Source organism: Salvelinus namaycush, chromosome 42, assembly GCF_016432855.1.
Source record: "Salvelinus namaycush isolate Seneca chromosome 42, SaNama_1.0, whole genome shotgun sequence".
NCBI classification, from domain to species: Eukaryota; Metazoa; Chordata; class Actinopteri; order Salmoniformes; family Salmonidae; genus Salvelinus; species Salvelinus namaycush.
In genome coordinates this window covers 884,190-909,472 of record NC_052348.1, presented here as the reverse complement: position 1 = coordinate 909,472, position 25,283 = coordinate 884,190, and the positions used below count along the sequence as shown (strand labels likewise).

The window sequence follows — 25,283 nt, the reverse complement described above, 5'->3', positions numbered from 1 at the left end:
TACATTTTTTTGAATGTGGCATGCTTATTTAAGATGGAGAGGAAAGCACTTTTGAAGAGCAACCAGGCATCCTCTACTGATGGGATGAGGTCAATATCCTTCCAGGATACCCGGGCCAGGTCGATTAGTAAGGCCTGCTCGCTGAAGTGTTTTAGGGAGCGTTTGACAGGGATGAGGGGTGGTCGTTTGACCACGGACCCATTACGCACACAGGCAATGAGGTGTATTTAGGTGTATTTAGTTGGTCAGGGTGATATCTAAGAGGGTGCCCATGGTTACGGATTTAGGGTTGTACCTGGTAGGTTCCTTGATGATTTGTGTGAGATTGAGGGCATCTAGCTTAGATTGTATGATGGCCGGGGTCAGCGTCCCACCTCGCCAACAGCCAGTGAAATTGCAGGGTGCCAAATTCAAAACAACAGACATCTCATAATTAGAATTCCTCAAACATACAAGTATTATACACCATTTTAAAGATAAACTTCAAAAAGGCTTTACGGCGAAAGCACACCATGCAATTATGTTAGGTCAGCGCCTAGCCACGGAAAACAATACAGCCATTTTCCAAAGAAGGAGAGGTGTCACAAAAGACAGAAATAGCGTTAAAATTAATCACTTACCTTTGATGATCTTCATCTGATGGCACTCCCAGGTCTCCATGTTAGACAATAAATGTTCGTTTTGTTCGATAAAGTTCACATTTATGTCCAAATACCTCCATTTTGTTCGCGTTTAGTCCAGTAATCCAAAATACACAAGGTGTTAAGTCCAGACGAATAGTCAAAAAAACTTTCCATTACAGTTCGTAGAAATATTTCAAACGATGTATATAATCAATCTTTAGGATGTTTTTATCATAAATCTTCAATAATATTCCAACCGGACAATTCCTTTGTCTTTAGAAATAAAAAGGAACGGAGCTCATGCTCACGGCTGCGTGCGTGACTAAACTAAAGGCTTTCAACCAGACCACTGGTTCAAACAGCTCATATTCTCTCCCCCTTCACAGTAGAAGCCTGAAACAACTTTCTAAAGACTTGACATCTAGTGGAAGCCTTAGGAAGTGCAATCTGACCCCATAGACACAGTGTATTAGATAGGCAATCATTTGAAAAACTACAAACCTCAGATTTCCCACTTCCTGGTTGGATTTTTCTCAGGTTTTCGCCTGCCATATGAGTTCTGTTATACTCAGACATCATTCAAACAGTTTTAGAAACTTCAGAGTGTTTTCTATCCAAATATACTAATAATATGCATATCCTAGCCTTGTACCTAACAGTACGAACCGAACTCTGAAGATAGATGGCAGGGATCAATTCACATATGGTGTCCAGGGCACAGCTGGGGTCTTTAACAAGCGGCAACTGTGATGGACTTGTTTCTGGAAAGGTGGATTTTAAAAATAGAAGCTTTAATTGTTTAGGCACAGACCTGGATAGTAGGACAGAACTCTGCAGGCTATCTCTGCAGTAGATTGCAACTCCGCCCCCTTTGGCAGTTCTATCTTGTCTGAAAAAGTTATAGTTAGGGTTGGAAATTTCAGGATAAATAAATGTGTGGATTCGTTGATTTGTGTTGAATTATGCAATCACAGAATTGTGGAATCCTGGAGGGACTGGATATCAGTCCCTCCAGGATTCCACACTAATACTTCTACTATATGGGTTGTATTCATATAGTAAATGAAGTAGGAAACGCTCATTTTTGTTTTCTGTTGCATAATGTTTGCTTGCCCTAATGAACATGACCCTGGGTCCCTTGTCGAAGAGCACCCAGTGTCCTCTCACTGATGCATCACAATTACCTCTTTGACCTTCACCACCTCCAGGGAGATTTCGGCCGAGTCAGAGCGCGAGTCCCAGCTGCTGCAGAACCACTGGTCGGAGGTACGCTACCTAGTGCGGTGCATCTACCGCCAGACAGGCACGCCGCTGGCCGACGACCACGACCATCCCCTGGACCGCGACAAGGAGGGCATGAAGGAGCTGGTGGACAGGTAAGAAGACCCAGCTAGAAAGAAGGCAGCATGTCTTCCACCCTCTTTCCCTCAGTCTGTCTCTGCCTTCTTCCTTCCTCCCCTCTTTCTATTCCTTCCATCTTTCCTTCCCTCCTACTTTCCTTTACACACTCTCCTTCCTACCCTCCATCTCTCGCTGCTTCCTGCCTCATTCCTTTCTTTCCTTTTGCCCTCCATGCTCTCTCCCATCCCTACCATCCTCTTTTCACTTCCATCTTCAAGGTGATCAGTTATCTGACAAGAGTACCGCAGTAATCATTGAGGAGTGGTTACCTCACTTTCCCTTATTCAATTTTGCCGGAAAAGAGATTACTTTCAGAAAATGGTAAGTCATTTCAGAGGCTAAACCTTCCTGTGCTACTACTTGGTGCTAGACCAGTTGTTACGTCGTTCCAGAAAAACTAAATCAAACTCGAGTCATTTGAAAGTGTTTGAGATGCATTTGACTGACCACCATAGATAATCACTACAAGTATTAGCATATTGTATGATATCCATCTTGCCCACCTCCTGTTCAGGCTGTGCGAGAAGGACCCATATCAGCTCTACCAAAGGCTGGAGCAGCAGGCCCGCGAGTACGTCCTAGAAATGAAGGTGCGCTTGCTCAAGCACCTGTCGACCGGCTCCAAGGCTGCGGCGGCTGCCGCCCAGGGCCCCCCGCAGGCCCACCAGTTCGTCTCGCTGCTCCTGGAGGAGTACAGCGCCCTCTGCCAGGCTGCGCGCACCATCAGCAGCTTCCTCCTCACCCTGGTGAGTCTTCTGCTGTTAGCGATAGCATTAAAGATAGCATCACGTTAGCATTAGCAATAGCATAGTCTTAGACCAGTGGGCTTTTAAACAGTCTTGCTCAATAACTTTCAGGGTTGGCATTTCCGCTAGCCTTAGTGTTAGCCTTAGTGTTAGCCTTAGTGTTAGCTTGTGCGTTAGCCTTTATCAAATCAAAGTTTATTTGTCATGTGAAATGCTTACTTACAGGCTCTAACCAATAGTGCAAAAAAGGTATTTGGTGAACAATAGGTAAGTAAAGAAATAAAAACAACAGTAAAAAGACAGTGGAAAAACAGTAGCAAGGCTATAAAAAGTAGCGAAGCTACATACAGACACCGGTTAGTCAGGCTGATTGAGGTAGTATGTAGATATAGTTAAAGTGAATATGCATATATGATAAACGGAGAGTAGCAGTAGCGTAAAAGAGGGGTTGGGGGGGGCGCACACAATGCAGATAGTCCGGGTAGCCATTTGATTACCTGTTCAGGAGTCTTATGGCTTGGGGGTAAAAGCTGTTGAGAAGTCTTTTTGTCCTAGACTTGGCACTCCGGTACCGCTTGCCATGCGGTAGTAGAGAGAACAGTCTATAACTGGGGTGGCTGGGGTCTTTGACAATTTTTAGGGCCTTCCTCTGACACCGCTTGTTGTAGAGGTCCTGGATGGCAGGCAGCTTAGCCCCAGTGATGTACTGGGCCGTGCGCATTACCCTATGTAGTGCCTTGCGGTCGGAGGCTGAGCAATTGCCGTACCAGGCAGTGATGCAACCAGTCAGGATGCTCTCGATGTTGCAGCTGTAGAACCTTTTGAGGATCTCAGGACCCCAGGCTTTGCCGTGCCCTCTTCACGACTGTCATGGTGTGTTTGGACCGTTCTAGTTTGTTGGAACTTAAAGCTCTCAACCTGCTCCACTACAGCCACGTCAATGAGAATGGGGGCGTGCTCGGTCCTCCTTTTCCTGTAGTCCACAATCATCTCCTTAGTCTTGGTTACGTTGAGGGACAGGTTGTTATTCTGGTACCACCTAGCCAGGTCTCTGATCTCCTCCTTATAGGCTGTCTTGTCGTTGTCGGTGATCAGGCCTACCACTGTTGTGTCGTCTGCAAACTTAATGATGGTGTTGGAGTCGTGCCTGGCTATGCAGTCGTGGTTGAACAGGGAGTACAGGAGGGGACTGAGCACGCACCCCTGGGGTGCTCCAGTGTTGAGGATCAGCGTGGCAGATATGTTGCTACCTACCCTCACCACCTGGGGGCGGCCCGTCAGGAAGTCCAGGATCCAGTTGCAGAGGGAGGTGTTTAGTCCCAGGATCCTTAGCTTAGTGATGAGCTTTGAGGGGACTATGGTCTTGAACGCTGAGCTGTAGTCAATGAATAGCATTCTCACATAAGAGTTCCTTTTGTCCAGATGGGAAAGGGCAGTGTGGAGTGCAATAGAGATTGCATCATCTGTGGATCTTTTTGGGCGGTATGCAAATTGGAGTGGGTCTAGGGTTTCTGGGATAATGGTGTTGATGTGAGCCATTACCAGCATTTCATAGCACTTCATGGCTACGGACGTGAGTGCTACGGGTCTGTAGCCTTTTAGGCAGGTTTCCTTTGTGTTCTTGGGCACAGGGACTATGGTGGTCTGCTTGAAACATGTTGGTATTACAGACTCAATCAGGGACATGTTGAAAATGTCAGTGAAGACACCTACCAGTTTGTCAGCACATGCCCGGAGCACATGTCTTGGTTACCTTTACGGTTGCCTTTGTGTTAGCCATTTTGTTAGCATCAGACTAGCACAGCTTGGTGCTGCTCAGTGTCTCTTTAGCGGTTTAGCCTGAATTTTGGCGACAACAACAGTTATACTAGACTTGCCCCCAGTACGTGAAGGCTAATAAGTAACGTTGCCTCAGTAACTCGCACAGGATTAACATGGGCTTTAGAATCTCCACAGAACTCCGGGATAAGCCAAAGACGGTGTCACAGAATGACTCATACTTTTCGGAAGCAGCACAGATGTTTGTCTGAAAGTTGTCACCTTAGATTAGGGACAATAGTCATCAGCCTAGACAGCTGCCACTGCTGTGGTTCTGGAATACGGGGTAGCAGCCATTTAGCCACCTGACAATGGTGTCGCTCCAGTTACTTTATACACACACACACACAGTGAGGTCCAGATTATTGACAACCTTGATAAAGATGATTTAAATACTGAGCTATATTTTATGCTCAAAGAAATTTGGTAAATCATTTTATACTAATACAATTGCTCAGAGAAAGTGATTTTGTTTATCAAGTAATAAAAAAAAATCTCTCAAAGGTAGGGGTCAAAATGATTAATGTTTCAATACTTCACCTTTTGAGGATAACGGCACTGAGCTGAGATGGCCATTGCAAAATGTAGATTTTGTGACCAATTCAAGCATTTCTTTGGATTTTGATGTGTGCTTGAGCATACAATATAGCACAGTATTTTGATTTTTCTATAGTCATTTTTGCTTATCTTTATGAAGGGTGTCAATAATTTTGGACCGCACTGTATATTAAGGAATTTTCTGAATTATTATTTTAGAAAAAAAAGAAAATGTGTTAACAGATAGTGAAAGAGGATGATAATGGGGAAAGACATCGAGGTTGTGTCAAACGTCTACTGTGTTCGCATAAGGCCATGTGTGCCTGAGGCTGCGGCATTACCGCTTGACCAGCCAGGACGCATGAACTTGGTTTCTAACTCTTTTCTTGTCTGGGTTCCACAGGAGAACGAACACTTGCAAAAGTTCCAGGTGACGTGGGAGCTGCACAACAAGCACCTTTTTGAGAACCTGGTGTTCTCTGAGCCCATCCTGCACAGCAGTTTACCTGCACTGGTTGCACAGCTGAGGTAAGACTGAGTCTAATGACAAAACAGCCATTAAGAAGAGGTGTTATTAAAGTGTATGCTTCTTTTTCATAGACTCCTTATATAATCCCTTTGTTTTGTTTGTCTTAGTATAGCAACATCATTAAACCTGGTCTATCCTAAAACCTAAATAGGCCATTGGTATGATAAACTGGCCTAGCTGTGTGTTTCCAATGTTTTCTTTTAAAAAATGATGCAATTTCTGATTAGGCACGGCACGGCCTCCCTCGACTCGTACAACGAGGACATGTACAGGACCCTGCTGGAGAGCTACCAGCAGCTGGAGCAGGAGATGGCCGCCGTGGCGGCCGAGTGGCAGGAGTGTGAGAAGAGGATTGACGACTACGTCGACGAACAGGTACACACACACACACACAGACCGAGAGAAACGCGTCAAATACACACACAATATCCCTGTCTCTGCTACACTCCACGGGCTGTTCCTTGTGTGTGACAATGGAACTTAAATACGTGTAATTTACATATTGTGATGTCCTGAAGGTTTTTAACACATACGTCTCCTTTGAATGGTTTCTTTTGGTTTTTCTGATGCTTAACAACTCGTTTTCTCTTTCTGGCAGCTGCTTTTTAAGGTGGAGGGCCAGAATCTCACAAATCAACGGACAGAACCACATAAGTCTTTAATTAGCAAAAATGTAAGTGGTTTATCACACAACTAAATTTCAAGTAATAAGACAATTACTCTAGGTATCAGCATTGGCTATCTTTTCATTCCCTAACCCTTACCCATTTTATTTATGTCATATTTATATAGTCCAACAGAGAAAAGGTGAATAGGTGCGCTAATTTATTAAAAAACAGGCGACACTTTTCGACCTCAATCTGTCAAAGCGCATAATTAATGTCTACCTATTTCCAGACTTTGAAAACAAAACAACGGATGCTGAAGGAAGACTGGGAGTTCTTTAAGCAGAGGAGGTTTATAGAGGAACAGGTATGATGAACAAACAGTCTATAGAAATACTTTTTTTTTTTTGTGAAACTGGTCGGACAGATTTTGACCGTGTACATTTTTAAATCTGCTGTACATTAATTGTATTATTTTTCTCTTTGCAGTTAACCAACAGTAAGAAGTCTTTAGCTGGTGACAGTAACTTTACAGACACGATGAGAATGCTCTCCTCTCGTCTCAGCATTCCAGACTGTCCAAATTGCAATTATCGAAGACGGTGAGTTTGGAGGATTCATTTTGCCTGCGATTTACAGATGGTGCGTTTGTTTCTTTGTAGCGTGTAAAGTAAAATACTCATTTTATTTTAATATATATATATTTTTTTACCTAATGTGGGTATTGTATGACATAAGTCCAATGAGACATTCAAACTTGTGTGCGAGGTATGTTTTTAATCATAATTTATTAACCCAAAGTAAAACAAACCGATGTTTCTAACCAGTACCCAGTGACCTTATTCAGTGACCTGAAAGGAAATGGGGTATAAAAGTGTTTAGCATCTCATGAACCACATCAATATAATATATTAACCACAAAAACGATGACCTGGAGCACAAACCGATTTTTCTAACCAGTACCCAGTGACCTTATTCAGTGACCTGAAAGGAAATGGGGTATAAAAGTGTTTAGCATCTCATGAACCACATCAATATAATATATTAACCACAAAAACGATGACCTGGAACACCACCACTGGCCACCTGCGACCCAATCTTTGTGAAACCTCCTTTTAATTAACAACCATCCCTCCTCTCCCAGATGCACCTGCGACGACTGCAGCCTCTCCCACATCCTGACGTGCGGCATCATGGACTCGCCCATTGCCGAGGACCTCCACATCAAGCTGCCGCTTCAGGCCACGGAGCCCCCACAGCACCGGGACTACCTGGCCGAGGTGCACCCCCCCAGTCTCTCCTCCGGGGGCAGCTCAGCCTCCGCTTCGGCCTCCAGCTCGCCCATCACCATACAGCAGCACTCGCGCCTCATCCTGCCAGAAGGGGTCGCCACCACCTTGTAAGTCCACCAGGGGTGGCGTGTTCTTTGTTGTAAAAATATGTATTTATTCAGCAGATTATAGCAAATTTATTTTCAAAACAAGACCTTAGTATATCATGTAAAGCAATAAAATATCACAGAAATTTTTTAAAAAAAAAATACATTACAATAATGTAAAAAAAATACCTATCTATCAAAGATACACATTACTAAACAAAGTAATGAACAAAGAACAGGCTTATGAGTTCATGCTAGTGCTGGGACGATCAACTGAAAATTATCAACACATTATCGTAGACATTATGCTGATATCGTTCATTACGATAAATAACCTATAGGGCCCTAGTAGGTAGCCTAGAGGTTAGAGCGCTGGGTCAACCGGAAGGTTGCTGGATCGAATCCCCGAGCTGACATGGTAAAAATCTGTCGTTCTGCCCCTGAGCAAGACTGTTCCCCGGGTGCCGAAGACGTGGATGTCGATTTAAGCCCACCCCCCAGAGGGGTTGGGTTAAATGCGGAAGACACATTTCAGTTGAATACAATCAGTTGGACAACTGACTAGGTATCCCCCTTTCTCTAGAGAATTATTTTACCTTTATTTAACTAGGCAAGTCATTTCAGAACAAATTCTTATTTACAATGATGGCCTACACTGGCCAAACCCGGACGACGCTGGGCCAATTGTTTGCCGCCCTATGGGACTCCCAATCACAGCCGGATGTGATGCAGCCTGGATTCAAACCAGGGACTGCAGTGAAGCCTCTTGCACTGAGATGCAGTGCCTTAGACCACTGCGCCACTCGGGTGCCCTTAAATGTGAAGTATGAAATGAGTTTGCTAATACGGGTAGTTGTTAATGGGACAATTCATAGCTACAGTATTCAAAGTAGGAGTTTTAAGGGTAATATTACAAAAAATAACTGTTGGACATTGTTATAAAGTTATTGTTCAATTATCATTCATCCAATTTATCGTGATGTGTATTTTTTTTGTCCAGATTGCCCAGCTCTAGTTCATGCTACCAGCAGGATTTATCCCAATATCTAGTTGATGTTGTTATAGATGTATTTATTGTGGTTATGGTTAGTCTTGTGGTATATGTAGTTATAACTCCTTGTTATCAGGTATGTGCTCTCCAATCATGTAATTTCCTATAATCATTTTATCATGTTAACAGGGCCACTCCTGTTTTGGTATTCACCTTCATTATTTTCTCTTTCCCTATCTCTCCTTCCTCCTAGCCATGGTAGTGACGACGATGAAGTGCCTCCACTGTTGGGCAAGTTTGCGGACATCTACCCCATGGGCGGCTATGAGGACCCAGGGGTGGTGGCCGGCATGAACGGCCTGCACAGCGAGCTCAACGGTGGCGGGGAGAACATGGCGCTCAAAGATGAGGTGTGTGGGTGGTTGATGGCCCCGAGGTGTAGTTTACCCTAGGTACAGATCTAGGATCAGCTTCCCCCCCATCCTGACCTTAACCATTAGTGGGGGAAATGCAAAACTGGCCCAAGATCAGCATCTGGGGCAACTTCACCATACACCGTGAGTGATGGTGCCCTTGATGCAAGTTTAACACATTTAGCTGCTGAATTTCTCTGTCCAAGTTCCTGGACTGGGAAATATTTGATTGAGGAAATGTTCTTTGACTCTTACTTATTCCTGCTTCCTTTCTCTCTCCCATCTCTATCCTTCTCTCTCCCTCTGGTTTCTCTCATCTTCTGCCCACTTCCTCCCATCTCTCTCTTTCCATTTCCCTCACTCTCCCCTCTTCCTCTGACTACTCTCTTCCCCTCTCCCTCCAGTCTCCTGGAGGGAGCAGCAGTAGTTCGTCGGAGGGCGACGAGGAGGAGGCTGACGAGGAGTGCTGCGGGGAGCCTCCGGGCCAGCGGAGGGAGCATTCCCCAGGGAAGAGCAACAGCCCTCCGCCCTACTACCAACAGCAACAGGTACAACCACACTACACAACTAGGGCTTGAGGTAGAATTGGAATCAGGTTAACCTACTGAGATGTAGAATACCTAGAGAAAGATTATATTAAATTTGAATAGATTCCAATGCATGGGGAACACAGCCAATTGTGTATGTCGCCATCTAGCGTAAAATGCTCACATTGGTGCAAATGAAGTAAAACTCACGATAGCCATCTTGTTTCTCTCTCATTCCAGGTGGAACAGCACGCCTGTGAGTGCCACGTGTGCAACCAGGACCTGTCCTCCTCCCTCCCCCCCCTGGGCCCAGCTCCCCCCCTCTCCCCCCGCCAGATCCACACGCCCCCCTCCGGCCACCACCATCAGTTCTTCACTGAGGGCAACAACCAGACCCCCAGCCACTCGGCCCTCCACCTCTACCCCCACATCCACGGCCACCTGCCCCTGCATAACCTCTCCCACATGCCCCGGCCCCTGCTGCACCCCACACTCTACCCCAGCCCCCCCCTTTCACACAGCAAGGTGAGTGAACACACGCATACCACCAACAAGGGTTAAGGGTAGATGTTACCCTTAACCACAAATCTAAAGTTAGATTATTACCCTACTCCCAATGCTGACCTGGGGTGTCCGAGGGGGCGGGGTGAATGAAATCTGACCCCGTGTCAGTGGTTAGGGGCAGCTTATATTAACTCCTGAATGCTCAACAGATACAGGCTGTGCACCAATAGTCTTGAACGGCTTCCTTTACTTGTGTCCCTTACTGATCTTACCACTGCTCTGTAAGGGCGTTGATAGGTGAAAACCATTTCAACGGTCTTGAGGGAGAGGAGACAATGAATGGAAGTGATTTATGGGTATTGGGATACAGCCATAGTCACACAGATATGGCTACCACAGTTATTGTATAATCAGTTATGGACAATCACCATGAACAAAAAATTATAATCGTCATAATAGTATTAGTACATACATTTTAGGAGAATGGGGGATTGAACTATGAATAGTTTACCCAATAGCAGTTTCATTTTTACATGAATTGGGTAAAATTGGTAATAATTTTACGAGAGGTCGGGAGGAGAAGCTGAATTTCCAAAAGTTCCCAAGCAGTCAAAACCATTTGTTTTTGAGACAGTGGTGTCACCAAAGCTGTGTTATATTCATTAGGTATGTTGTAGCAAATTTTCAAAGATGCATTATAAGCTCAAAACATTATTCAACACAACGACAATTGAGTAACCGTGGTCATTTGCATGATAATTGTTACCAAAAATTCCATTATTGTCACAGCCCTAGTTAGACACTTTATTGGCTATACTTTGTCTAGAAAACTGATGGGGATTTACATTTATTTAAGTTTAAGGATATGATTTGAGTGGTAACACCTCTCATCCCTCTTAACTGGTCATTTTGGGTGTTTTCACCTTGGGAACTTTTCATTGGTGGAGTTTGTTTTACATGGCCCGGTGCCCCGGGTGGGTGGAGTTTTTGTATTTTGGACCATTCCATTGGTCCTTAAGTGAAATATCCACCCAACCGGGGCACCGGGCCATGCAAAACGAATTTGCCCATTGATACATTCCCTTCAGGGGATTTACATCATCACAAGGAAGTGATTCAACTATGTCATACCTTTTTTTTGGTTGGATGTTTCACTGTAATTCCATGGATATGTCACATGGTCGCACTGTATCAAATGAGCTCTTATCTACTATGAGAGATTGCAGCTTGGTTATGCCAAGTGTTGTTGTAAAAAGCTGTCACTATGGAAAATATCCTAAGGTTCCAAGCAAATACAGTTGGTTCTGTTTCCTTATTGCATTTATTGGCATTATTTTGGCAGTTTTTTTCACAGACACCAAATTAATATGGGCTGAGGGTCCAAGCACCAAGGGCCAGTTTCCCGGACCCAGATTAAGCCTACTCTTGGACTAAAAAGCAAGATCAATGGAAAATGCTTTTTAGTCTAGGACTATCAATCAATCACATTTATTTGGCTAGGGAAAAACTCTCTCGAAAGGCAGAACCCTAGAGAGGAGCTAGGCTGAAGTCATCAGGCACACAGGACAACAGATAAGACAGGATAATTACACCAGATAGGATAGACTGAACCTAGGCCCCTGGCACAGACTATTGCACCATAGATACTGCACCCGTCCTAGGGCCGGCATGGTGGAGCACTAGTAAGCCAGTGACTCAGCCCGCGTAATATGGGCGGAGGCAGAGAATCCCAGTGATTCGTCATTCCAGTGTCTTGCCGTTCACCTTTGCACCCCTGGGCCAGACTACACTCAATCATAGTAAATAAGAATTTGTTCTTAACTGACTTGCCTAGTTAAATAACAGTTCAATAAATAAAAAAATAGGACCTACTGAAGAGATGAGTCTTCAGTAAAGACTTAAAGGTTGAGACCGAGTCTGCGTCTCTCACATGGGTAGGCAGACCATTCCATAAAATGGAGCTCTATAGGAGAAAGCCCTACCTCCAGCTGTTTGCTTAGAGATTCTAGGGACAATAAGGAGTCCTGCGTCTTGTGACTGTAGCGTACGGTAGGAGCCCATGTAATGCTTTGTAGGTTAGCAATAAAACCTTGAAATCAGCCCTAGCCTTAACAGGAAGCCTGTACTGGAGTAATATGATCAAATGTTTTGATTCTATCCAAGATTCTAGCAGCCGTGTTTGGCACTAACTGAAGTTTATTTAGTGCTTTATCCGGGTAGCCGGGGAGTAGTCTAATCTAGAAGTGACAAAAGCATGGATTAGCTTTTCTGCATGATTTTTGGACAAAAAGTTGTAGATTTTTTTACGAAGATGGAGAAAAGCTGCACTTCTTTAAAATATTCTTGATATGTTCTTCAAAGGGGAGAGGTCAGGGTCCAGAGTAACGCCGAGGTCCTTCAGTTTTATGAGACAACTGTACAACCATCAAGATTGTCAGATCAAACGGAACTATTCTATCCTGTTCCTAGCCTCTCCCCCCTTCCCCCACATCGAGCCACACAGGGCCCAAGCAGCAGGCCTTCAGCCCCTCCCTACCGGACCACGTCTACCAGAACTGCTTTGGCGGCGGCGCTGGCGACTGGAACAGCTCGCTGCAGTGCCTCTCGCTCAAGTTCGAGAACATCTGCGACGCTGCCATGATGAAGAATTGGAACCCATCAGTGCTGCTGCAGGAGCCCCTGCCAGGTGAGAACATACCTCTTCATGGATAGCCCATGGATGACCAACCTTCCTCCTGGAGAGCTGGTGTAGGGTGAAATCGCCCCTTGACGCTGGTACTGGGTCCATTTAGCATTTTCCGCACTAATGGTTACAGTTAAGATTGGGGGAGGGAAAGCTGATCCTAGATCTGTGTGGGAACTTAACCACGGAGCTAGCTACCCTACTGCAGACTTCACTACAAAACCTAATATAGCCCGCCTGATTCTACTAACCAGCTGCTCACACGGAATAATTCATCTTAATTAGCTAAATCAGGTGTGGTACAATGGGGGTGGAGCAAAAGCCTGCATACCAAGTAGTTCTCCAAGAGAAGGATGATTCTGCCATCCCTGCTGTAGGCTAAAGGAGGGGCTCATTTTTATTTCAGCTCCCAGCTCCATTGCCTGCAACTACATGCCTGATCTTGTAGTAAGAGTTCCACTCCCATTTCAGCCTCCTTCCCCCAGCTCCTCTTCCTTCTGACTTAGTCTCTGTAGTTTACACAAGGATGGGTCCCGACAAGGTTCAGTGTTCATTCTACTATAGTATAATTGTTGCCATAGAATTCAATGTACAGTGACAGCCATCCTTATTGTTTGTCCGATGTTCTTTCTCACCCGTCTTAAGTCTTTAGACTTACACAGGATCTTACACATGCGGCGAACTCTTGTTTTTCAAATGTTTTTCGCCAGGCCATCCTTGTAAATAAGAATTTGTTCTTAATTTACTTGCCTGGTTAAATAAAGGCGAAATAAATACAAATAAAATGTTTGTCTTCATCTCCAGGGGACATGCTGGGATCACCCCACCACCCCGGCGTGCCCCTCCCCCCGCCCTCCTCCGGTTATGGGGACCATGCCCACACCGCCTCGGCCGAGTCCACCCCCCTTCACCTCCCCCCACCCTCGCCGTCGGAGCAGCTACAGCCCCTGCCCAGGGAGAGGAAGAACACCGCCAAGAAGAAGTGTCTCTACAATTTCCAAGATGCCTTCCTGGAGGCCAATAAAGTGGTGATGGCCACCTCTGCCTCCACCGCCTCAGTCTCCTGCACGGCAACCACTGTCCAGTCAAGTAATAATCACATCCAAGTTTCATCTAAAAGACCCAACTCCTTAGGTAAAACTGAGGAGGAGGAGGAGTGCAGCTTTGGGCTAGCCCGATGGCACACTGCTACGCTCCAATATCCATACTTACACACCACCACATGCATACGTTTGGTTAATTCTAAAGGCGTCAGCATGCTTCATCACCGAACTAGTGGGCTCGCATACTCCCTTAAAAGATCTTCGTTTGAAAATTTTGATAAAAGCAGCAGTAGTACTGTTTGTCCATTTTGAGACGCTGTAGTCAGAATTCATCTAAGAACTCAAGAAATCCGTCCATTAGTTTTGACGAGAAGATCTTAGTCGCGCATTTTTACATTTAACTAAGATGTTTGGTGCAGCATTTCTCAATTAAAAAGTATGTCGTAGAAGGACAACAAAGACTATTGAAGAATATCTACTGTTGACCAATCACCAACGAAGGGGCGTAGACTGGCTACCGACTTCGTTTTGCCTCCCCAAAAAAATAATAGTGCCCGAACAAACAGTCCAAAACAAACAATAATATCACAATGTCTTCATAATAAACTCTTCTGAACTTTTTCGGTTGGGATGCATGCAGAAGCTATAAGAAGTATGTTAGTGTGGGTATTGGAGCAGAGCCATATCTGCATACTCTAAAGTCGCATCATCTCCATGTCTAGTTGATATGTACATATGTGACAAAATGGGGGGGGTGCTTACGGCTAGCAGTCACTAGCCCCAAGGCTGCGTCTCAATGGCCTGGATTAGCTTCTTCTCATTGACATCTCCTTGATCTGTACTGATGTCACAGGAAAGCTGCCTAAGAAAGGGAAAGTGTTAAGTGTTTGCAGTATTGGTTGTAAATTAACATGTTCCAAATACACAATAGACAAGCAGAGGTCAGAATATATCAGATGACCCAAATACATGGGTGTGACTTATTGTTGGTAGATTGTAAATGTATTTCCTCCATTGAGGCATTTGAGATGACTTCATGTAAATTGTCTCCGATCTTCACTGACCAGCTGCTGAATGTTCATCATTTCGTATGCATTTGTTTTTTTTCTTCTGTCTCTGCCAGGTGACGTATTTCACAATATAGGTAAAGAGGACCATAGGCAACAACCTGGCCCCATCGCCCCTAGGAACAGCCCCACGGGCTTGGCCTCCCTCCCTCCCCTCTCGTCTGGCCCAGCCCTGCCACCTGCCCCTGGCAGCACCGCCCAGCACCACTACCCCAGCATGGGCTCGCAGCCCTTCCTAACGACGGCCGCCCCAGGCTTCATGGAAGCCCACCACCAGGGCATGTGCCTGTCCCCAGCCGAGCCGCCTGCCTCCGCCCCAGCCGACGGGGCCATTAGCGCCCCGCCCAGCGTGTGCAGGTCATTCCCTTGTTTAAGTTTCCTTTTAACACAAATCTAAGATCAGATTAACCTACTCCTGATACTAACATTGACCATTAGAGTGATGAGAAAATATCAAGGCCTGAGCGTACTGCAAGCTTTATTTTCAAAGCCTTTTACATTTTAATTCAGCTCGTGTCATGCTAATTTTGCTTTCTGCGACCTGCAGAAGACAACTTGGAAGACGTTGACCAAAAAAATGTATAATCCTCAAAAGTTTCAGCGAGAAAGCTACACTACTGTCAACAGAGCTCGGTGCTTATAATCGGAATTATTAGGTTACAAAATCTGGCGTTTTGGATATAATGATGTTGTAATGACCCTGGGTTTATAAGCGCGGATATCGACTCTGCCGCTCGAGCATGCTTTTGTGGCACAGTCGATAGCGCGCTGGACTTCGGGCTAGAAGGTGGAGGGTTCGAGACCTGCTCCCTGCCTGTTTCATTACAATATGTTAGAGAAAGAACCCACAGAACGATTCAGAACAGGAAGAATCATATTTGTCTTGGTAAACTGTAAAGAAGGCAAATGTCATCACCAAAGTGCGTTTTCACCAACTCTGGTCAGAGTAGGGGAACACCCTAGCCTGTATCAGTGGTTAGGCATTGGCATGTCAGTTTTTTTTTTTTTTTTTTTTTTTACAGTTTCCTTTAACCACCACAGCTCTAGGATTAGATTAACCTATTCCCAATACTAATATTGGCCATTTAATTAGTCTGATCCTGTATCAGTTGATAAGGCAAAACTTCTGCCTAGTACCGCTCCATGGCTATTGGAGAGCATTGAATTGTAACCACCCATTGATGCTTTGAGTGGGCTTCTACACAACTAGGTCTTACTCATAACCAGAACATTGGAAGCCTATCGCTCCCTTCTATACTTCATAAAATGGATGAGCTACATGCCAATGTTAAGTTCCAATGGGCATACTGAGAGGGCCAACTTGATCTGTCTTACTGAACCATGGTTAGATGACACATCATTGACTCAGAACTGATCTTTGCTGGATTCGGAGCACCATACAGGCATGACCCAGACATGGGAAAAGCACTGAGGTGGTACATTTCTATGGCAACGAGTCATTCAGAACTAACTTGCTCCAGGTCAGGCTAACTCCATTTACCTTGAATGAAGCTGTCTGAGCTGTGGTTTGAGGACCAATGAAATCATAATCCCTCCCTCTCTGAAAGATTGTGTCATCATCCCCTTTAGTTGAAGAAGATGACTGAGTAAATCTTGTATTTATTATTTTGTTAACTATAGTAATTTTAGAATACCTAGCACATCATACATTTATTCATGACAAAATGCCTCTGAAACTTCACACACCTTTGTATGACTAGGCTAATACAATTATTTTAGGAGCGGGGGGGGGGAAGCTGCTGTTGCATTGATTAGCACACCAAAGACGACATTAAATAGACGGCACTTCTAACGGCCTCTTTCACACCATAGCCTGCTGAATTAGCAAGATAACTCAAATCATTTTGAATCAAAAATGTGGCACTGACTCGCTCATCGATTTTTTTTATTTTATTATTTATTTATTTATTAATTGATTTTTTTAGACTTTTCAGCATTGTCTCAATCAAGAATTCGGTGTTCGACATGCACGCCCCGCTACAAGCCTCATAGAGTTAGCGGCAGGCATACGAGCAATATCCACTGTCGTAGTACGAATGAAGTCTCAGCTGGAGTGTGAAGCTAACTGACGTTGGCTAGCTTTATAAAAGCCTGAGTAGATCTAGCTTGCATTGTAGTATATTGTACCACTCTGGAATCGCACTGCTCATCAGATGTGGCGCTACTATCCCTCTCCTTCAGACCAAAGTATTTTAGTCAAACTGGGTGATTTCAACAGCTGTACTCTCAAAAAGACTCTTCCTTCTTATCAGCAATATGTTACATGTGCAACAAGGCGTAGTAGAACACCAGTCTATTCAGAAGGCTCCTCTAAGCACTGCGGCTCATAATGCAGTCCACCTCATTCCAGCCTACCGAACTAAACTACAGAGAGAGGGAATGGTCTATAAATGAGTCAAACAGTGGAATGAAACATCCAGGGCAGTGCTGCGAGACTGCTTTGACAGTACAGATTTGGACTGTTCTCGGAAAATGTCACACTGGATGAGACTTTAGAGGCTTTGTCTGATTATAGAATTGGCGGCCTTGTGTTTTCAAATAATATGCCCTGCATTACAAAGGAACTGAAAACGACGTTAAATTCGAAAATAAATAGCATTTTCCTCTGGTAATAGGGCTGGAATCAAAGCGTATTCAGCTGAAGCTGAACAGACCACTTTGTAACCCTTTTTGCTTATTTTATTGAAGGGTGAAGGACTATTCCAGGATGGAAAGATGAGGGGTACTTGGAAGGGCCTAAAACCCTCTCTGGACTACCAACTAACCACACTGAGCTCAATGTCCAATCAAAAGAACATTGCATTGAGTTTTCCAGGAGTCTGAACACTTTTTATTCTAGGTTTGATAGTCTGGACTTCAGTACTGAGGAGGATGAGCTGTTGTGTGAATTTTTATCTTTAGCACAAGGGAAGCTGATTTGGTTATAGAGGAAGCATACGTCGATAGGGTGTCACATCTAATGTCAGTAAACAAAGCCACTGCCTCAGATAACATCAGCAACTGAATTCATGCCCCAAGGAATTGTCAGGTGTGTTCTGTGAGCTGTTCAATCGCTCACTGAGGGAGCATACAGTACCAGCCCTGTGGAAATGATCCATCATACTCCCAGTGCCCAAGAAGATCCGCTCTGCTGTCCTCAGCGAATACCACCTTGTTGCATTAACGCCTGTCATAATGAAAAGTTTGGAGTGTTTGGTTTTCTCCCACATACGAAACCCCCTTCAATTTGCCTATAAGCAACGGCGTGGACGATGTTCTTGTGTTCCTACTGTACTACACCTTGCTAAGTCCTATGCCTGGATGGTGTTTGTGGCCTTGTCCAGTGCTTTTAGCACTATACAGCCATATCTAATGGGTCAGAAACTTTTGAAAATGAACCTAAGTCAAACTCATTCTGTGGATTTTATATTTTTTGTCAAATAGACCACCATTGGTGAGATTCAACTGTGAGTGCAGCATAGGGCTACCTATACGGAGGACTGTAGGAGCACCTGCCCTGAGAGAACATACAGTACATAAAATATTCAGATGACACTGCTAATCTTGGCACATCTGATGACCTGATTCAGTCCACAAGTGGACAAGTTTGACCTCTGGTGCTGAAATCCAAAGACCTAATCGTGGACTTTAGGAAGCGGCCGTCGAGCTGATTTGCTCCAAGTCAATCGCCATCAGTACAATAGTTAACAACAAGCTGAACTTTGGAGCCAACTTTGGGACAGTGTTATCTAAATACCAATCCAGACTGTACTTCCTTCGTAAACTTAGAAGGCCTGATGTATATCTGTTTGTCCTTTTTACAGATTGTTTTATTGAGCCTGTCTTAACATTTAGTGTAGTTGCCTGGTTTGCCTCCCTCACAAGTCAGAATACCCTAGAGAGTTGTGCAGGTCAGTGGTAAGATTGTAGGGAGAAGGTAAAAGGCTCTCCTATGTTTACAAAGAGGGGTAAAGAAATACTTTTGGATCTCACACATCCACTGGACAACCAATATGCAGTACTGCCACCAGGGAACAGGCTCAGGTCTTTTACCTCTTAAAACCAAGAGCGCTACTAACAGTTTTGTATCGGTATCAGTACGGCTTTTAAGTGAAGAATGTATTTGTGTGACTTACATTATGTTTATCTTGTATAGCACAGCTCTTTAATGAAGTAGATATTTATGCCACACATTGATCTTGCGTATACCTTGTAAGCATTTGTATCAGTCATGTGTGAATGTTGCTGGTTATATGTTTACTATAGATCTTTGTCTAATCAAACTTGTCACAACTGAGGTTCCTTCTGGAAAAATAAAATACATTAAAGTGGAAGCGCTTTATTTGACAGTACAGAAAGTTCCGATATTTATTGGGTGAAATTAACCTACCGGGGCTTCAACTACTACATATTGGCATGACATTGACATTTTGACCTTGGCGTTTGACCCCATCTAGTGACCCCGAGTGTGAGGGCCACCGTTGCGAGGGAAACGGGGCGTATGACCACCAGGGCTACGACGGGGAGGAGAGCCAGGACGAGGACAGCTGCTCGGAGCACAGCTCCTCCACCTCCACCTCCACCAACCAGAAGGAAGGGAAGTACTGTGACTGCTGCTACTGCGAGTTCTTTGGCCACGGCGGGGTGAGACATGCACGCACTCGCATATACTCATGTACTAATATGAGTATATTACTATGTATCAACTTGCAGAAAAGTCAGAAACAGAAGTCTGTAATAGTGTTTAATGATATAGACTGACATTATGTAGAATACCATATCTAAATCTTTACTAGAATGGCCTGTTGGACACTGTCTAGCCAGCAGCTGAACGCGCCTAGTCTAGAGAGCTGGCACTTTCAATAGAACCTTTGATTAGGTCCCCGACACATTTTACATTGTATGGGGGTAACTCACCCCAGATAGTATTGAGGGCTCTGATATTCCACACAAAATTTAACTCAAACTACCAGAATAATCGAACCCTATTTCCTTGTTTCCTCCCCTAGCCCCCGGCGGCGCCCACCAGCCGCAACTATGCGGAAATGCGCGAGAAGCTGCGCCTACGTCTGACCAAGCGGAAGGAGGAGCAGCCCAAGAGGGAGGAGCAGCCGGCCGTGGTGGAGCGTGACAGCGCCGCCGACGGCGTGGAGGACCCCCGTCGGGTGGAGGACCCCCGTCGGGTGGAGGACCCCCGTCGGGTGGAGGACCCCCGTCGGGTGGAGGACCATCGGCGGGTGGAGGACCATCGGCGGGTGGAGGACCTGCTGCAGTTCATCAACAGCGCCAGCGACAACAAGCCCGCCTCCAGCTCCAAGGCCGCCAAGCGGGCCCGCCACAAACAGAAGAAGGTATTGATTTAAAGAGTTTTTCAACATTTTGAAGGTGTTTCAAGTGTTATCCCTTTTTGTTTAGACGACAGTGTTGTGATTAAAGTGTCACTTTAAAGTAATAGTTCACCCCAGGCATTTTGACCTCAAAAGTGGTCTATAGTTGCGCTGATAATCCACACATGATATGTTTTAGTATTTAATTTTGGGCTGAACTAACCCTTCAAGGTGTAATTTTAACATTGGTGCAAAGGAATTAGTTCAAAAAGGGAGTTGGTTCAAACCATCGTTTTTTTTGTTACTAAATGAAGCAAAGGACCAACTGGATATGAACTGTGCGTGTGTCTGTCTGTGTGTGTCTCAGATGGAGGAGAAGGTGCGTCTGGAGGCGGAGGTCCGCGAGCAGCAGGAGCGGCGGTGTCGGGAGGAGGAGGCCCTCCAACGGGAACTCCTCCGGCTGCAAGAGTTGCAGCACCTCCGTGCCGCCAAGAAGAAAAAGGAGAAGGCTAAGGAGCTCGCCACCCCGCTCCCTGCCCCCGTACCTCAGAACAACCCCCAGCCCCTCAAACAGACGGCCCAGAATGTCCTGGAGAACCTCCGCAACGGCAAGAGCCAGCTCCTGCACAGCCTCATGCGCCTCCCTGGCCACAAGGATCCCCGAGTGGAGCACCGACCCCAGCCCCGGCCCCATCCTCCCCCCTCACAGCACAGCCCAAAGAGCAGCAGGGAGAAAGCCCCTACTCCGGCCCTTTTCACCCAAAATGCCCCCAACTCCCCAGCCCCCTTCCTTCTCAACGGTACCTCCGCCGCACGCCAACCGACAGAGGCCAATGGCAAAGCCAAGCCAAAACAGCAGCAGCCAATCGGGCAATCCGCCAGCGAGACAACGATGGTCAAGAAAACGCCAGAGGCGACCACCACCAACGGTACACCACAACTACCACCAGACGTCAAAGTGACCCGACCCAGGCCTCCCGCGGAAGATCCGGTCGCCCCTCTGGCACCGGGACCCAGGAAGGAGGAGAGGAGCAACGGGAAAAGGCAGCACCATCAGCAGTCGGCGAGCCAGGCGAAAGAGGAGAAGAGCGGACCCTTGATGGAGCCCTCCCCACCCCCTGCCTCGCAGACGAAGCAGCCCCAGCAGAACGGCAAACCCCTCAGCGCAGAATCCCCCCAGCCCAAGGCCAAGTCCAAGAAGAACAAGAAAAAGAAGGCTGACAAGATGAACAACTCAATAGGTCAGCATGCTATGCTCGGCTAGGTTATGGTGTGCAGTTTTATTTATCCCTGTAGGATGGTTATTTTCAGGGCTGCAGAAGTGCAGCATACAACATCCAGACATATTGAGACGGGGACAATATGAAACATACATTTACAATTGTTAACTTGGCATTTTGTGACCGAGTGTTCTCTTATTGCAGATGACGTTTTCCTGCCCAAAGACATTGACCTGGACAGTACTGACATGGACGAGACTGAGAGGGAGGTGGAGTATTTCAAAAGGTACGGGCCTAATTCTATTCACTCAAATGACTCTTGCTTTGCATTGACTCCATAAAGCTTTGTTTAAAGAAAAAAAATGCTTAAACGATCTGTCCGAAAGCTTAGCTGCGAAGTATTTAAATTGAATCTGACTTGAAGTGAAGCTGGATGGTTTATAAACTCAGAAAAAAAAAGAAACGTCCTCACTGTCAACTGTGTTTATTTTCAGCAAACTTAACATGTGTAAATATTTGTATGAACATAAGATTCAACAACTGAGACAAACTGGACAAGTTCCACAGACGTGACTAACAGAAATGGAATAATGTGTCCCTGAACAAAGCGGGGGTCAAAATCAAAAGTAAGTCAGTATCTGGTGTGGCCACCAGCTGCATTAAGTACTGCAGTGCATCTCCTCTTCATGGACTGCACCAGATTGGCCAGTTCTTGCTGTGAGATGTTACCCCACTCTTCCACCAAGGCACCTGTAAGTTCCCAGACATTTCTGGGGGGAATGGCCCTTGCCCTCACCCTCCGATCCAACAGGTCCCAGACGTGCTCAATGGGATTGAGATCCGGGCTCTTCGCTGGCCATGGCAGAACACTGACATTCCTGTCTTGCAGGAAATCACGCACAGAACGAGCAATATGGCTGGTGGCATTGTCATGTCAGGATGAGCCTGCAGGAAGGGTACCACATGAGGGAGGAGGATGTCTTCCCTGTAACGCACATCATTGAGGTTGCCTGCAATGACAACAAGCTCAGTCCGATGATGCTGTGACACACCGCCCCAGACCATGACGGACCCTCCACATCAATCCTGCTCCAGAGTACAGGCCTCGGTGTAACGCTAATTTCTTTGATTATAAACACGAATCCGACCATCATCCCTGGTGAGACGAAACTCGTCAGTGAAGAGCGCTTTTTGCCAGTCCTCTCTAGTCCAGCGACGGTGGGTTTGTGCCCATAGGTGACGTTGTTGCCGGTGATGTCTGGTGAGGACCTGCCTTACAACAGGCCTACAAGCCCTCAGTCCAGCCTCAGCCTATTGCGGACAGTCTGAGCACTGATGGAGGGATTGTGCATTCCGGATGTAATTCGGGCAGTTGTTGTTGTCATCCTATACCTGTCCTGCAGGTGTGATGTTCGGATGTACTGATCCTGTCCAGGTGTTGTTACATGTAGTCTGCCACTGTGAGGACGATCAACTGTCCGTCTTGTCTCCCTGTAGCGCTGTCTTCGGCGTCTCACAGTACGGACATTGCAATTTATTGCCCTGGCCACATCTGCAGCCCTCATGCCTCCTTGCAGCATGCCTAAGGCACGTTCACGCAGATGAGCAGGGACCCTGGGCATCTTTCTTTTGGTGTTTTTCAGAGTCAGTAGAAAGCTCTCTTTTAGTGTTCTAAGTTTTCATAACTGTGACCTTAATTGCCTACCGTCTATAAGTGGTTAAACCCTTTACAATTAAGATCTGGGAAGTTATTTGGATTGTTACAAATTATCTTTGAAAGACAGGGTCCTGAAAAACGGACGTTTTTTTGTTGCTGAGTTTATGCATAATCTATTATGTGACTCAATTTGTCATTAAATCCACAAAAAATATAAAAACAAATGACTTGTAGTCCTAAATTTATGCTTGTGGGCGTGGAGAGGACTACTGGTGCGCCCCAATAATATACATTTCCCCCTGAAGTGTGCACTTGTTCACTACTTCCCATAAATACAAAAGCATTAGGTTGGTGGAGTCCTTTCAAATCAATGACGGGAAGTGAACAAATGCACACTTCAGGAGGAATGAGAGATAATTGGTAGTTAGCTTGAGCGTACTTCCCTCCTCCAAATGCCCCGAGTGGAAAACGTTGCATAGAGTAGATCTTTAACTCCCCATCTCTCTCCCTCCCTCCCCAGGTTCTGCTTGGATTCCGCCAGGCAGACCCGACAACGGCTGTCCATCAACTGGTCAAACTTTAGCTTGAAGAAAGCAACGTTCGCCGCCCACTGATGGGACCTCCCGTAGGGCAAAGAAAAAGAGACTGTGGCAGGAAGCAATCAGCACCCACTCCCCCCACATGCAAACTGCTATCACAGACCCCGTCATCACCTAGCCCTGCTGTGCCCACCCACGCTGCCTTGTTCCTTGTTGCTGTGCGGTTCTACCATGAACCCATCTTCTGGTCTGATCCTCAAGCAGAACTCTTGAGAGAGAATTTGTTTTTGTTTTTCTCAATTAAATGACACAAGAAAAATTACAAAATGCTACTTTCTACCTGGTTTTGTTTTTATTGCTTGTTTGTGTGCTTTTAGTCTGAGGGGCATTTCTCTTGACTTAAAGCCATGTTCTGAACTTAATTTTCTCTTTTTTTGGGGGCTGATTCGTAGTCAAAAGATGCTTACTATGTATGCCTTCTGAAAACAGACACACATGGAAATAATTTGGAGAAAAAGAGATGTATCTAATGAATTAGCCTTTCATTCAGTTACTGTGGCTTACTATCCCCTTGTTACCCATGATTCCTAGCACGGCATCTCATTCAGTTAACTGACAAGGGAATGGGCATGGTCTGCCGCACTCCCCTGCCCCACTTGGCTTAATACTTGACAACGTTCTTTTTTTTTTCTTTTTTTTCAGTTCCATTTAACAAAAACGATAAGTGAAAGTGTACCAGTTACAGTTTTTTCTTTCCTATTTTTGACTTGTATCCAGCTTGTATCACAATACTTTCAGAATGAAATTGAAGAGAAGAACAATGCACACTATCAATCTGTTATAGAGTGTATATTGTATTAACACTGAAGCCAAACCGGCTACCTTTTAACATATTGTTAAGTAATATTAAAATCTTATCTTTCTTTTTTGAAAGATGGAATACAGTAGTATGGCAGGATGTGTGTCTTGTCTGTGCTTATTTCCTTGGTGGTGCATCTTTAATGCAGTGTGGGGGGGTATATTTAGTATAGTTTAATTTAGGAGTATTTTTTGTTGTAATTGTACATTTTCCCCAAATGTATAGGGGAGGTCCATTCTCACCTTCGTACCTGGATGGACCTCCTCTGGTGGAGATTGTAAATCATGTCCATCTGCACATTATACATCGAAATAGATTCAAGAGAGCTGTAGGCTAAGAAGATTCTGTAGCACTATCATCCCTTCAACACTAAGTGACTTTAACTGTTCACCATTACCGTCCTCCTCAAGGTGATTCATATTTACTGGTTGTGCTCTCAGGGAATGTTTGGCATATAAAGACATCACTGATGCTTCTCCATTTGGGGTGTGCAGCCACACTAGACGACGGGACAATGAGTCACGTGGAGTACCGTGTGCTTTCCTGGATCTCTACCACTGATTGTATCAATCGGTAGTGGACCTATGACTGAGTCCTGTGGGACCCCATGTTCTCGTAGCAGTGACTGAAAAGGTAAGGGGCTGACTTGACTATCATGACTTGACTGTGTTATTTGTGCCCTCAGTCCTCTAGAAGAACATACGTCGCTCTGGCTCTTCGATACTCACAGAACTCTGGGGGGAAACGTGGTTGATGACGGTGTTATGAAATTGATGGTTTTCCCTTGGAGGGTAAATGGGTGATGTGTGTTTGTGG

At 45.3% G+C, this 25,283-nt stretch overlaps 1 protein-coding gene across 3 annotated transcripts in view; it reads left to right on the top strand.

The window, feature by feature from the left end:
* Positions 1-24,563, top strand: part of LOC120034677 (protein FAM193A-like) — a 35,029-nt gene extending 10,466 nt beyond the window's left edge. For 2 of the 3 annotated variants that reach the window (XM_038981281.1, XM_038981279.1), the window contains 19 exons: positions 1,832-1,999; positions 2,539-2,770; positions 5,529-5,653; positions 5,882-6,029; positions 6,253-6,327; positions 6,552-6,626; positions 6,749-6,861; positions 7,404-7,658; positions 8,882-9,038; positions 9,446-9,589; positions 9,809-10,093; positions 12,542-12,758; positions 13,560-13,889; positions 14,922-15,222; positions 19,323-19,509; positions 19,875-20,216; positions 20,560-21,433; positions 21,617-21,698; positions 23,590-24,563. In XM_038981281.1, the coding sequence (XP_038837209.1) occupies positions 1,832-1,999; positions 2,539-2,770; positions 5,529-5,653; positions 5,882-6,029; positions 6,253-6,327; positions 6,552-6,626; positions 6,749-6,861; positions 7,404-7,658; positions 8,882-9,038; positions 9,446-9,589; positions 9,809-10,093; positions 12,542-12,758; positions 13,560-13,889; positions 14,922-15,222; positions 19,323-19,509; positions 19,875-20,216; positions 20,560-21,433; positions 21,617-21,698; positions 23,590-23,683 (4,204 nt within the window). In that variant the 3' untranslated portion in view covers positions 23,684-24,563. The remainder of the gene's footprint in view (positions 1-1,831; positions 2,000-2,538; positions 2,771-5,528; positions 5,654-5,881; positions 6,030-6,252; positions 6,328-6,551; positions 6,627-6,748; positions 6,862-7,403; positions 7,659-8,881; positions 9,039-9,445; positions 9,590-9,808; positions 10,094-12,541; positions 12,759-13,559; positions 13,890-14,921; positions 15,223-19,322; positions 19,510-19,874; positions 20,217-20,559; positions 21,434-21,616; positions 21,699-23,589) is intronic. The other variant, XM_038981280.1, reaches the window with a different exon arrangement.
* The last annotated feature ends 720 nt before the right edge of the window (positions 24,564-25,283 follow it).